The sequence below is a fragment of the Sphaerodactylus townsendi genome, linkage group LG12 (genome assembly GCF_021028975.2).
Source record: "Sphaerodactylus townsendi isolate TG3544 linkage group LG12, MPM_Stown_v2.3, whole genome shotgun sequence".
Taxonomy (NCBI): Eukaryota; Metazoa; Chordata; class Lepidosauria; order Squamata; family Sphaerodactylidae; genus Sphaerodactylus; species Sphaerodactylus townsendi.
Genome location: NC_059436.1, coordinates 19828329 through 19840444, shown reverse-complemented (window position 1 = coordinate 19840444; position 12116 = coordinate 19828329). Strand labels below are relative to the sequence as shown.

Sequence of the window (12116 nt, the reverse complement as noted above, 5' to 3'; positions counted from 1 at the left end):
TGATATAATACCTACTACATCCACAGGAGTAGATAGGACCTATAACAATAAGGTTCAGAATGCTTTGCCAAAACACCTTAAATGTTTGGACATTTTGGCTCAATACATGGAAAGTCCCTTTTGTGCAACCTCATTTGCGGACTGTTTGGGACTATTATGGTTTGGGACTATTATGAATTTGTTACCTGATCTCTCTGTAAAACTGTTGTCTTTGAGACAGCAGTTTTAGGTGGGAGGTGATGGTATTATCCATCCATTGCTATGTCAAGAAGTGACTTTTGTCATCAATGTGGCGTATGACATGATTCAAACCAAAATGCACATCGTGTGTCTGGTGTGTTATCTGTGGTGACTTGTTTGCACACACCCATCTCTGCTCAGTATTGCAACTGTCAAGAGATGGTGTGAACCACATCTTAGGTTTCCTTTAGTGCTCCTATATTAGGTGCAGTCGCTTTCTGCACCCCAGTTAGATCCTTTGGCTCCAGAGAGGTAGCTGATGCATCCAGGTGGGCCCAGGTTTCATCCCTGTCATCTCTCATTAAAGGAGATCTCTGGCAAAAGGTCTGATTTCGGCCATGGAATTCCGTGGCTTCAAAATGAGATTAGGTAAATTTATAACCGGATAGATCTGAAAATGGCTGTTGACTAAATAGAGACGCCATGTTCAGAGGCTCTGCTTGTGACCCTTCAAAGAGGATGTTGGACTAGTTGGGCCATCAGTCCAATCAAACAGGAGTGATTTTTAACAGAAGTCCCGATGAGGAAACATGTCTTGTTTGTGTTCCCTCTCCCCTTCCCCAACTTCCTAATAAAATGGGAAGCTGGTAAACAGAAACAGAACACAAAAATGGATCAGAGCTGCCATCTCATCCCAGTTGTGGGAGGAATGGTGCTGCCGTTTTGCATATGCAAATTCACTGAAGTGTAGCACATTCAAAATGGTTGCTTTGCATAGTGGCAGGACTAAAAAAAGCCAGCCAGGTGACAAACTTTTAAATAGAGAGGAGCGCACACACGTCTTAATTACAATCAGTCATTTCAAAACAGTTTCTGTGGCTTCACGATCGGCAATCTTGTTCTTCTTTCCAAGAAAAGCCATTTAATCCTGGGTTGCCGAAATCCCAGTGTGGTACCTGAAATTTTGGCTGTTCAAGGGAGTCTGTGAAGATACTTACTCCCTGCTAGCTTTGAAGTCCGATACTAGGGGGTTTGTTTCCTTGTTTGGCCCTGCCAAAATTCAGGCGACAGAGATAAATTTCTTTTGCAAAGGGTGGAGGAATCGTTCTTGCGATAGAACTCACAGTTAAATGAAAAAGTGCTCATGGGGTTGCTAGCCCTGGATTGGGAAATTCTTTGAGGATGGAACTGAGGGAGGGTAGCGTTTGGAGGTGAGTCTTTCCTGGAGGTCTGCCAGGCATTGACTCTGCAAGAATGTAGGCACCTGGCCAAGACCACCCTCTGTACCCCGGCCTTCTGGGCACTCCCCCATGCTCCCTTTTATTGTGGTACCTGGTCTTACCTGTTCCAGCTCTCTCTTGGTTCAACCCCAGTGAAAAATTCTGAAATTTGTTCAGTTGAATTCTGTGTAAGTTGATTGACTGAGTTTTTTAAAGGAGGGTTTTTAGGATGGGGAGATTTTAATAAAGGAGTTTTTAGGATGGTTTCATGATTATATTTTTAATGGTATTTTATGATTTTCCCCTGCCCAGAGACTTTGGTGATGAATGAGAAATAAATATACAGTAAATAGATAAATAAATAAATACTGGACTGAGAATGAGAAAATGTATGATATATGGTTGAAAGGATAAAAGGATTAGAACTGCGTGGGGCGGTGGTTAAGAGCACTGGAGTAGTATCTGGAAGACCCAGGTTTGAATCCCCATTTGTGCCATGGAAACTGGCTGGGTAGCCTTGGGCCAGCCATGCTGTCTCAACCCCACCTACATTACAGGGTTGTTGTGAGGATAAAATGGAGGAGACGAGAATGATGTGAGTCACTTTGGAGAGAATGGCAGGGTACAAAGGAATAAAATACATTAAATACATATGTAAGTAACAAAGGGACCATGCCCTGAGCAGACGTCCACATTGTCTTCCACTCCAGTTGCATTTGTGTGTCTGTAAAAAGAACATGAAAAGCAGATTCATGCTTTGCAGTAGCAAACTGTTGCTCTCGTCTGTCTAACACCCGTCTCCCCCTCTCCATTGCAGGCAGCGGAACTGGGAATGGTGTCGGCCTATTACACATACATCTTCACTAATCTGGTAAGACGTTTTTCTCAGCTGCCTCCGCCCCTGCATACGAGCTCCTCTGATGAACGGTGACCCGCTGGAGCGACCAGGATTCCTGGTGTGTCTGGCGCATCTGTCAGTGCTGCCAAACAGGAGGGAGAGCGGAGAAATCTGGAGGTGTCTCTAGAGATGCGAAGTTGTGATTTTTTTTTTTTAAAAAAAAAAGATGGCTTGATCGGTTGTGAAATAGCTAAGATGAGCTAAGATGAGAGCCATATAATTCAGTCAGAGCTGAGCCAAAGAGCTGTTCTGTTTTTCATAATTATTTTTGGTAGGGCAAAAGAACTTTGTTTTCTGGCAGTTATTTTTTTTTAAAACTCATTGCAATAAGGTGAGCAAGACAATATTTACAGGGTGAATTTCAGTTTCCATGACAGTAGAAAAATGCATGGAAGAGAGTTATGTATTTATTTTTATTATAATTGTATGCCGCCCTCCTCCTTATGGACTCACGGCAGCTTCCATCCATCCATCCATCCATCCATCCATCCATCCATCCATCCATCCATCCATCCATCCATCCATCCATCCATCCATCCATCCATCCATCCATCCATCCATCCATCCATCCATCCATCCATCCATCCATCCATCCATCCATCCATCCATCCAATGAATGAATGAATGAATGAATGAATGAATGAATGAATGAATGAATGAATGAATGATGTGATTAAACATCCTAGCTCTAAACAGATGGCAACTAAAATCCCAACTTTGCATGGTCTGCTTTCATAGTATAACCATGTGTGGGGGTGGGAGAGACAAGGGTAGGAGAGAGGAGGCCAGATTGATGACAATCATTGATAAACCATTGTTGCCTTGTGGAACTGCTCTGTCTTACAGGCACTGCAGAATATAACTATTGATAAAGCTATTGATGGCTATAGCAATTATAGCCAAATAGAGCCCTCATGTTCAAAAGCAATCTACCTCTGAGTATCAGTTGTAGGTCTGAACAATGGAAAATGTCTTCATGCCTTGTTTGTGAACTTCCCAGGGGCATCTCTCTGACATCTGTCAAAATGCCAGTCTGTGCGGGCTCTTAGACCCCCATCCAGAGGAGGGGGGAATCCACCTCAGGAGGGTGGTTTTGCCAACATGCAGCTCCTGCCACTCCCCCTTGAGCTGGGAAGCACCTCAGGACTCTGCAACAGCTTCCCAGTGCCCCTCTCCCCACCAGCATAGTGGGGATAAGCCAAGAGTAGGACCAGGGGCCTTTGCTGATGTCATCTCCAGACTAGGGAGATCAGTTCCGCTGGATGCTTTGTAGGGTGGACTGTGTAGCATTGTACCCCACAGACGTCCTTGACCGCATAGGCTCCATCCTCAAACCTTTTGGAGCCTGCTGACCTTCAGCTAGCAACCCTGCTCCCGTCCCTCCTCGAATGCCATGTGGAACCTGGCAGCCCTATGCTAAGGTCCAGTGGTGGGATTCAGCAGGTTTGCACCACTTCAGCAGAACCGGTTGTTAAAATGGTGCTTGTAAACAAACAGTTGTTCAATTATTTAAATCCCACCACTGGAACCCGTTGTTAAATTATTTGAGTCCCACCACTGCTAAGGTCCCTCCCCTCCCCAAACCCCACCTTCTCCAGAATCCACCCCCCAAATCTCCAGGACTTTTGTGACTCAGAGTGGGCAACTTGAGGCAGGAAGCTCCATTTGCTGTTGGAAAATGTAGTCTGGATCCAGTCCAGGGCTGTGCAAATCAGCTGTAAATCGCACCTTTGCCTGTAAGAGGGCCATTTGGTGTGAAAACCTCTCTTGTAGAGATTTCAAATGTGTTTTGAGCTTCCTTTTAGCTTGCTGAAGCTGCCTGCATTTCAGCGCAGCGAGGAGTTGGGTCTGTCTGCTTACCCCCCCCCCCCCTGTTTTAACAGGAGGTTGATATCCATCTTGTGTAGGTAGGAGAAGTTAATAAAGAGGAATTATCAATATTTCCTTTTCGGGCTTTTTGAAATTGACACTAGGTTTCTAATGGTGTAATTGAAGTTTGACTTTGGGAAGACTCTGAATCACATTTGTTCCTCCTCCTCTTAAAATTAACTTTCATGAGAAATTTCTCCTGCCATTGGCAAATCCTCCACGTTCGCAAATCTTCATGTGGGTCTCTACTGATCATTTCTCAATAGCTCCATTACCCCGTATAAATGATTTTTTAAAAACCTGTTCTTGGCAGTTTTATTTCCTGGACTTCGAAGCTACTAAATTGAGTGTTCCTCTCCCCCCCCCCCCCCGCCCCGCCCCCATGGTTTCTTTTTTATATTTATAATATATTTTTATTATTTTCTCATTTACCGTATATAAAACATTGGAATAAAAAAGACAGAAAAATCAAAAATAGGATACAAAAATTAAAACAAAAACATTATGCAATAAATATAAAATACTAAATGTATTTTTTTTAATTCAGAGGAATCCCACTTTACCTTTTTTAATTACCACTGCTATACTAATACTATATTCACTTCAATGCATATTCCTTTGGGGGGGGGGGAATTGTAGCCACAACATATGCAAAAATTATCAAAACACAACATGATTCTTTTAACTATTTTGGCACAATACATAAAATATAGTTTTATATGGTTTAAATAATCTTCCATTGTTTCCAGTTGTTTCTAATGGGAGATGGGAACAATCTCTTTGGGTGCCCATAGATTTGAACCCCCTGAACCACCAAACCTGGGTGCTGTTATCTGAAAAGTCTCCCAAAGCCATCCTGTACGTTCTGGGTCTATACCTTGAAGAATGCTCCCCCTAAAGACACACCCAGAAATTTTCCATAGGATACAATGAAGCCCAGTCAGTTCACTTAGGAGAATCTATGTGTTGGTGGGGAAAAGTTTATTATTTCCACTGTAGACTTACATTTGCTGTTCTGTTCCAATTTGCTGCAGAGCTGTTGGTGAGTGTGCTCACAAGAACCACCCAAGTTTGGTGAAGTTTTTTGGGGGGGAGGGTGGGGGGGGGGTTAGTTCTATGGGCACCAAGTTCCCCTTCACTTGGCACAATCAAAATATTTAACTATCCCAAGCAAGGTACTATTGTGCTGTATTTTGCTGATAGCCTCCCATCCCACTGTCAATTTGTTCCTAAAAAAGACAGTCAATTCATGGAAAATGTCCTTCCATTTCCTGAGATAAGGTTCTTTTTTATTTTTGATGTCTTAGACATTAGAAATAGAATACTTTCGTCTTTCATCTCAAGGGATATTATTTGCATGGCAGAAGGTGTTTTAATGGGTGTTACAACTGCTCCTCTGCCTTATCAAAAAGAAGAAGCCATCAACGGCTAATAGAGTCATTGTCGCATAGATAAATGCTGAATTAGAATTTAATGATATATTTGATTGTATTAAACAGGGATTAAGCAGAAACTGTTAACAGTAGCTGTCAGTCGTCACTCTACTTACCTTTCACTTTTGAGGTTTGTGTAGAAATGTCACAAATGACATTTTGCGGCGTGTTAAGAAGAAGAAGAGCTTGGATTTATATCCCCCCTTTCTCTCCTGTAAGGAGACTCAAAGGGGCTTACAACCTCCTTTCCTCCCCCCCCCCACAACAACAAACACCCTGTGAGGTGGGTGGGGCTGAGAGAGCTCCGAAGAATTGTGACTAGCCCAAGGTCACCCAGCTAGCATTTGCTGTTGTGCACAAGCTGATCTGGTTCCCCAGATAAGCCTCCACAGCTCAAGTGGCAGAGTGGGGAATCAAACCCGGTTCTCCGAATGCTAATCTAGTCTAGAGTCCATCTTCTCTTAACCACTACACCACACTATTCATGCACACGCACACACAACACTGGACTGTCCACACATCATGATATATCCTTGGATATAATGTTTCAGCTCTTGTTGAAATGGTGGCCACTTAATGAATGTGACCACCCCCAACTGTGTTTATGAAGCTACCCACAGAAGGGAAGCTTGCATTGTGCATGTCCACTGTACTGCTGAGAAAATGAAGCATTTGTACTATTCAGAGTGTGTGTGTGTGTGTGTGTGTGTGTGTGTGTGTGTGTGTGTGTGTGTGTGTGACATTTGGGAAAGTATGGGAGTGGCAGGGAGTGCTAGGTGCTGTTTTTAGCACAGCTTATATGACGGAATTGACAACTTCAAGGTGGCAGTTGGAGATCTCCTGGGATTACAACTGATCTCCAGCTGACAGAGATCAGTTTATGTGGAGAAAATGTCTGTTTCAGGAGGGGAAGTCCATGGATTTATCCCCCACTGAAGCTCCTCCCTCCCCAAACTCCTCCCTCTTCAAGCTCCACCCCCTAAACCATTTAGGCATTTCCTAACCCAGAGCTGGGAATTCTATCAAATGAGCACTACATTTTACAGCTTTGCTTCAGTGGGGAGCCATATAGTTAAATCCGGCCCCCTGCTGTGGCACGAAGCTAAAACATGCAATAATTGGCTTAAGCAGCAGTGCTGGAAAGCCCAGGGTAAGAGCAGCTCCTGAGGTCACACAGATGAGCTCAGACACCCATTTACTGAAGCAGGTTTTAGGCTGATAAAATCTCTGCTGCCTTGGAGACAATAAGATGGGCTAGGCGATTAACTGGAGTTGGCATCCAACCCAACGGCGCTCTGTAATTTATCGTGCTCTGAATATTTATGTTGTGTATGCATGTCGACACACACCAGGAGGGAGTGGAGAACATGCTGTGTGTTTGGGTGGGCTGGAGACAAACAGATGGAAGAAAGCAGGGAAGAACAGTAATTGGAAGTTAGGGGAGTGGAATAGATGGAATGCTGGAAGTTGGAGTGGGGGAGCAGGGTTGGGTGGGCAGAATGGAAAGACTCATTAAAGAAGAAGAGAGACCAATGTATTGTCAAAGACTGTCATGAGCTAGCCCAGCCCCTGGGCACTGATCTGGGCACTGAGGACTGTGATGTAGAGCCTGAAGAGATGCTGCATTCAGAGCCGGCTCCTTGTGAGGAAATAGAGGCAGCAGAGCCAGTTCCAAGCCCTTCTTCGCAAGCTCAGGCAGAGTCCAATGCCATGCAGCTGGGAGAGCCTTCAGAAATCTCAGAAGAGTCGAGTAATCAGCCAACTGCTCAAAGGAGGCAGAGGCTGCAGCTGCAGGGTCAAAGGAGAAGTGCTTGCATTGCTGCAAGGTATGGCGGAAGGCTCTGCGAGATGGACGCATCTGCATCAAAGGAGGATTGAGCTCTTGGAGGATCCCAGACTCATTAGCCAGGACTTTCTCTATGAACCTTAGTTTGGGCTTGGCTCTGCCTTGGAGCAATATCTTCAAACTACGGAGATCAGTTCCCCTGGAGAAAATTGATGTTTCAGAGGGTGGACTCTATGGCACTGTACCCCACTGGGACAAGTGTGGCGTAGAGGTTAAGAGCAGTGGACTATAATCTAGAGAACTGGGTTTGATTCCCCACTCCTCCACCTAAGTGGTAGACTCTTATCTGGTGAACTGGATTTGTTTCCCTGCTCCTCCACATGATGCCTGCAGTGTGATCTTGGGCCAGTCACAGAACTCTCCCAGCCCCACCTGCCTCACAAGGTGCCTTTTGTGGAGAGGGGAAGGGGGCATGATTGTAGGCTACTTTGAGATTCCTTAAAGGTTGAGAAAAGCAGGATATAAAAACCAACTTTCTTCCTCCTCCTCCTCCTCCTCCTCCTCCTCCTCCTCCTCCTCCTCCTCCTCCTCCTCCTCCTCCTCCTCCTCCTCCTTATCTGAGTCCCAGTCCTCCCAAGGCTGTGCTCCAAATCTCCAGCAGTTTCCCAACCTGGATCTGGCAACCCCCCCCCCCCCCCGCCCCATTCCTTGGCCAAGGAGCACTTGAGAACCCTGGTGGTGGTGGGGAATCATCTACACACAACACTTTTGCAAATCAAGCAGTCGCTCTTGGTGTGAGGCATGTTAGTTATTGGGTGGGGGGTGGCATGTACACAGAGCTTGTTTCAAAACAAACAGCCATTCCCGGCTTGAGGCAAAAATCCTCTGAGCGTGCGCAGAGCCGGCGTTAATTATGTCAGTTGCATGCTTCTGTGGGCAACATTGTCTGCCCTGCTCCTGATTAAACGTTTTAAACCCCCCCCCCCCGCCCCCGCGATCCTGCTGATAGGCTCAGGGTTTTTTTAAAAAAAACTGCGACCTATTCACTGCTTTATAGATTAATTTATTGAAATGTCTAAGCCCACTTCGGACTTCCTGTACTTCTGACAGGGTTCATTAAGGAAGGAAGGGGAAGCCGGCTGAAGACCTGAGCAGATGGAAGAGAAATTTAAGGAAATCAGTAATATTTAAATGAGGAACGGAGATGGGAGAGGGGCCATTTAAACTAATAAATCTAGAGGGATTATCAAGCCACTAATGAACCCTCGGAATTTTTGCAATCATATCTTAGCAGGGAAAGAGATAAAATCAGCATGATGGGGCTTTATGGGATGTCGAGGTGGCTAAATCAAGTTCCTGGTGGGAAGGGGTGCTGTGAAGAGAGAAGGGATGTATATTTAAATGCAAGGATATTAAACTAATAGAAGATGAAAACAATCATCCGGCATAAAAGTCAGGAAAGGGGGCCAGAGGCTGATATTCTTGCATGAGCGTGGTATGAAGGTCGGCTCTTTGGAGAGCTGAGAGAGCTTATTACATTTGGAGCGATGGGTCATCTGGGAATCTGTCTTGTCCAGTGCTTTCCTTCCGGTCCCCCCACCCGCTCTGAGTTTGATGAAAATTAGTTTCTTTCCCTGCATCTTTGTGGATCTGGGGATGTCAGGCTGAGGAGGCGCAACACTGGCTTCTTTCCATCAAGATCGGTGACTCATCGTGACTTTAAATCCCATTAATTAGACAGTTCAGCGGAGAGAAAATGCCGCTTGAGAAAAACAGACGGAAAGTGCTGGCACAGGGCATGGGTGATAATCTCGTGTCTGCCGAAGCGCTGGTGTGGGATGAGTTCATAGCTGCCCCAGAACCCCAAGCAAATGTTGTTGTGGGTCGATCTGGCACGTAGGCTACATTTCATGACATGGGGCCGCTCCAGGGTCTGGGGAATCAAGCAGAAATGTGTGTGCGTGAATTAAGCCTTGCAGATCAGTGATTGCAGGCAGATTTTCTATATTGCCTCGACTGTTTGCTGGAACCTGTTCAGCTCATACCCTTGGATCCAGGCCAAGTGAGATGGACTTTATATCTGACCAAGCCCAGTTCTGGCTGCTATCAGTTGGAACTGCTGACCAACTTTCTCCATTCATTATTTATCTCTTCTTCTGTCTCCAGTAGTTTACCTTCTCTGCTTATTTCTAGCAGCCAGTTTTCTCTAGGAGAGAAAGTAGCTTCTAAGGTCAGACACAGCAAATAAATGGATGGGCAAAGTGGTCACAGGCTCTTCTTCCCTTGTGTGAGTGCGATTTTGGTTCTCCTCTAGCTGGATGAGCTATCAGAATTGCAGACTAGCTAAATGGAATTCCCAAGTTCATGGGCTGGGTACCTCTGAATACCCTTGATTGGGAAGCTTGAGGTGGGGGGAATCTTTAACCTTAATGCCATGCTTCTTGGCTTTTCGGGTACATTTGGTTGGCTTTTGTGGGAAAACAGGATGCTAGCTTAGCTCTTTACTCCAGTTCACTAGAGTTTTTCTTGACATGGAAGCAGAGACGTATCTAGGGTGGGGCAGCTAGGGCACCTGCCCTGGGCACCACTTGAAGAGAGTGCTCTTGTCCACCCAGCCTTCTCCCTGCCAATAATTTTGCTTTGCCCTGGAGAGTCCAGCTTTAAACTGCAAACTCTGCCTTCAAAGTCCAGATGGATTTCAGAGGCTGAGCCAGCAGTGTAAAACGAGATCCCTCCAGGCCATGCCTACGGTTTGATGTTGAGCTTGGTTTGTTTGGGTCCAGCTTCATATCGCAAGCTCGAAGCCTTATTTTAAAGCTGGACCTGGCCAGGCTGAGCCCAGCATCAAACTGTGGGCTTGACCTGGCTGGGTCCAGATTTATACTACAAGCTCTGCTCCTGAAGCTCCACCTCCGAAGTCACATGAACTTTGGAGGCAGGCAGCAGTACAAAGCTAGACCTGGCCAGGCTGAGCCTACAGTTCAATACTAGGCTCGGTCTGGCTGGGTCCAGGTTTAAACGGCAGGCTTTGAAGTTCATGTGAACTTCAGAATCGGGGCATGCAGTTAAACTCTAGACTCAGCCAGGGGGGAGAGTTTAGTTCTTGTCCTAGCCATTGTTTTCCATAATACACCCTTCATGAACGCAAAGTTCTAGATGGTTGCATTGATTCCAGCTGCCCCTGCAGCAGAGGCATATCTAGGGAAAATGTAGCCCAGTTCAAAATCTTGAGTTTTTCACATCCCCCCTCCCATATGGGTGACCGCCCTCCCCGACCAAACATTTTTTTGCACCAGGTCTTGAAGTCAGTGTATGGACCTGGGGCGGAGGGATGGGGGGGGGCAATTTTCCACCCCCACGTGACTAAATGGCTGCAGCCCAGGGACATTTGACCCCATATGTCCCCCCGCGTGGTACACTGCTGCCCTGCAGGCATGCCATAGTGATGCTGTACCCCCTGCAATAAGGGTGATGACAATAGTATAAAGTGTGTTCTTCCCAGGAGTAAAGTTGTGATCCGTCTCTCAAACTTGGAGAAGGAGAGAAAGGTTTTGGGGAAATATAGCTGGACAAGATCTATTCAGAGGCTGCGATGATCATTCACATGTGTCGTGTTCCATCCATCCATTTTTACTGCAATCTGTTCAACATCACACTTTCTTCCGTTGTCTTATGTCTATAATTTGCTCTCATCATCTCCTATTAGTTTAATATCCTCTTCTTTAAAATATACATATCATCCATCCATCTTCTGACAGCTTATCTCTTTATTTAATGGGGCTTTCAACTGAAGTTAGACTTTCCCCTGGATTGTACATATACTTCTCTCTGGATGTGTTGGGAATGAGCCTCGCCAGTCGATCTAGCAGCCATTGCTGACATCTTCTTTAGCCCAGGTTTTTGGAAAAAGTTCTTTCTCATGGCTTGAGGGTAGAGTCCCACCAACAAGCCTCAATAACTGGATCTCCCTCTCCTGGTCTCATACATACTCAGTCCACTACAAAACTGCAGCTGCAAAACATGGGAGACAACTAGAGAATCAGGCTTTGTTAAGTGTGTGTATTAAGTACCATTAAGTCACTTCCGACTCATGGCAACCCTAGTTGGTTCAGCAGGTTCCTTGCAGTCCCAGGATTCAGTTCTGAAGAAACATGGTTTTGATAGAGCTGAGGCATGGCTGTGTGGACACAAACATACACATAAATTCTGTATGCTCAATAATAGTTTATTTCCCTCCCTCTCCAAGGATCTCATGAGGACATATGTTGTTTCTCCCCTTTCCAGTTTTTATGCTCACAACAACCCTGTAAGGTAGATCAAGGGGCTATAACTCAGTGGAAGAGCCTCTGCTTTGCATGTGGAAGGTTGCAGGTTCAGCCCCCAGCATTTCCAGGTAGACAGGTCAGGTAGTAAGTGATGTGAGAGCCAGCATGGTATAGTGGTTAAGATGTCAGACTTAGATCTAGGAAACAATAATCAAACCCCAAAAGCTTGGGGTGGGGGTCGGGTGTGTGCAACTAAATCTGAAACAGTGAACACAGTTGCACAAATGTGACTAGCAGTCCAATTGACTGACTACTTTCACACTTTTACTAAACTAGTAAATATTTACAAAGCGTACAATAGGGCTCCACATATGAGCTTCATTCAAATTCAAAAAGCACAGTTCTCTGAGACTGGTTACAAATGACAAGAACCAGGTCTTCAAATAAATATATACAGTCTGAATT

General features: G+C 45.4%; 1 protein-coding gene across 2 annotated transcripts in view; it reads left to right on the top strand.

Moving 5' to 3' along the window:
- Positions 1-12116, top strand: part of GRIK4 (glutamate ionotropic receptor kainate type subunit 4) — a 449540-nt gene that overhangs the window by 329505 nt on the left and 107919 nt on the right. For both annotated transcript variants that reach the window (XM_048512834.1, XM_048512833.1), the window contains exon 7: positions 2218-2271. In XM_048512834.1, the coding sequence (XP_048368791.1) occupies positions 2218-2271 (54 nt within the window). The remainder of the gene's footprint in view (positions 1-2217; positions 2272-12116) is intronic.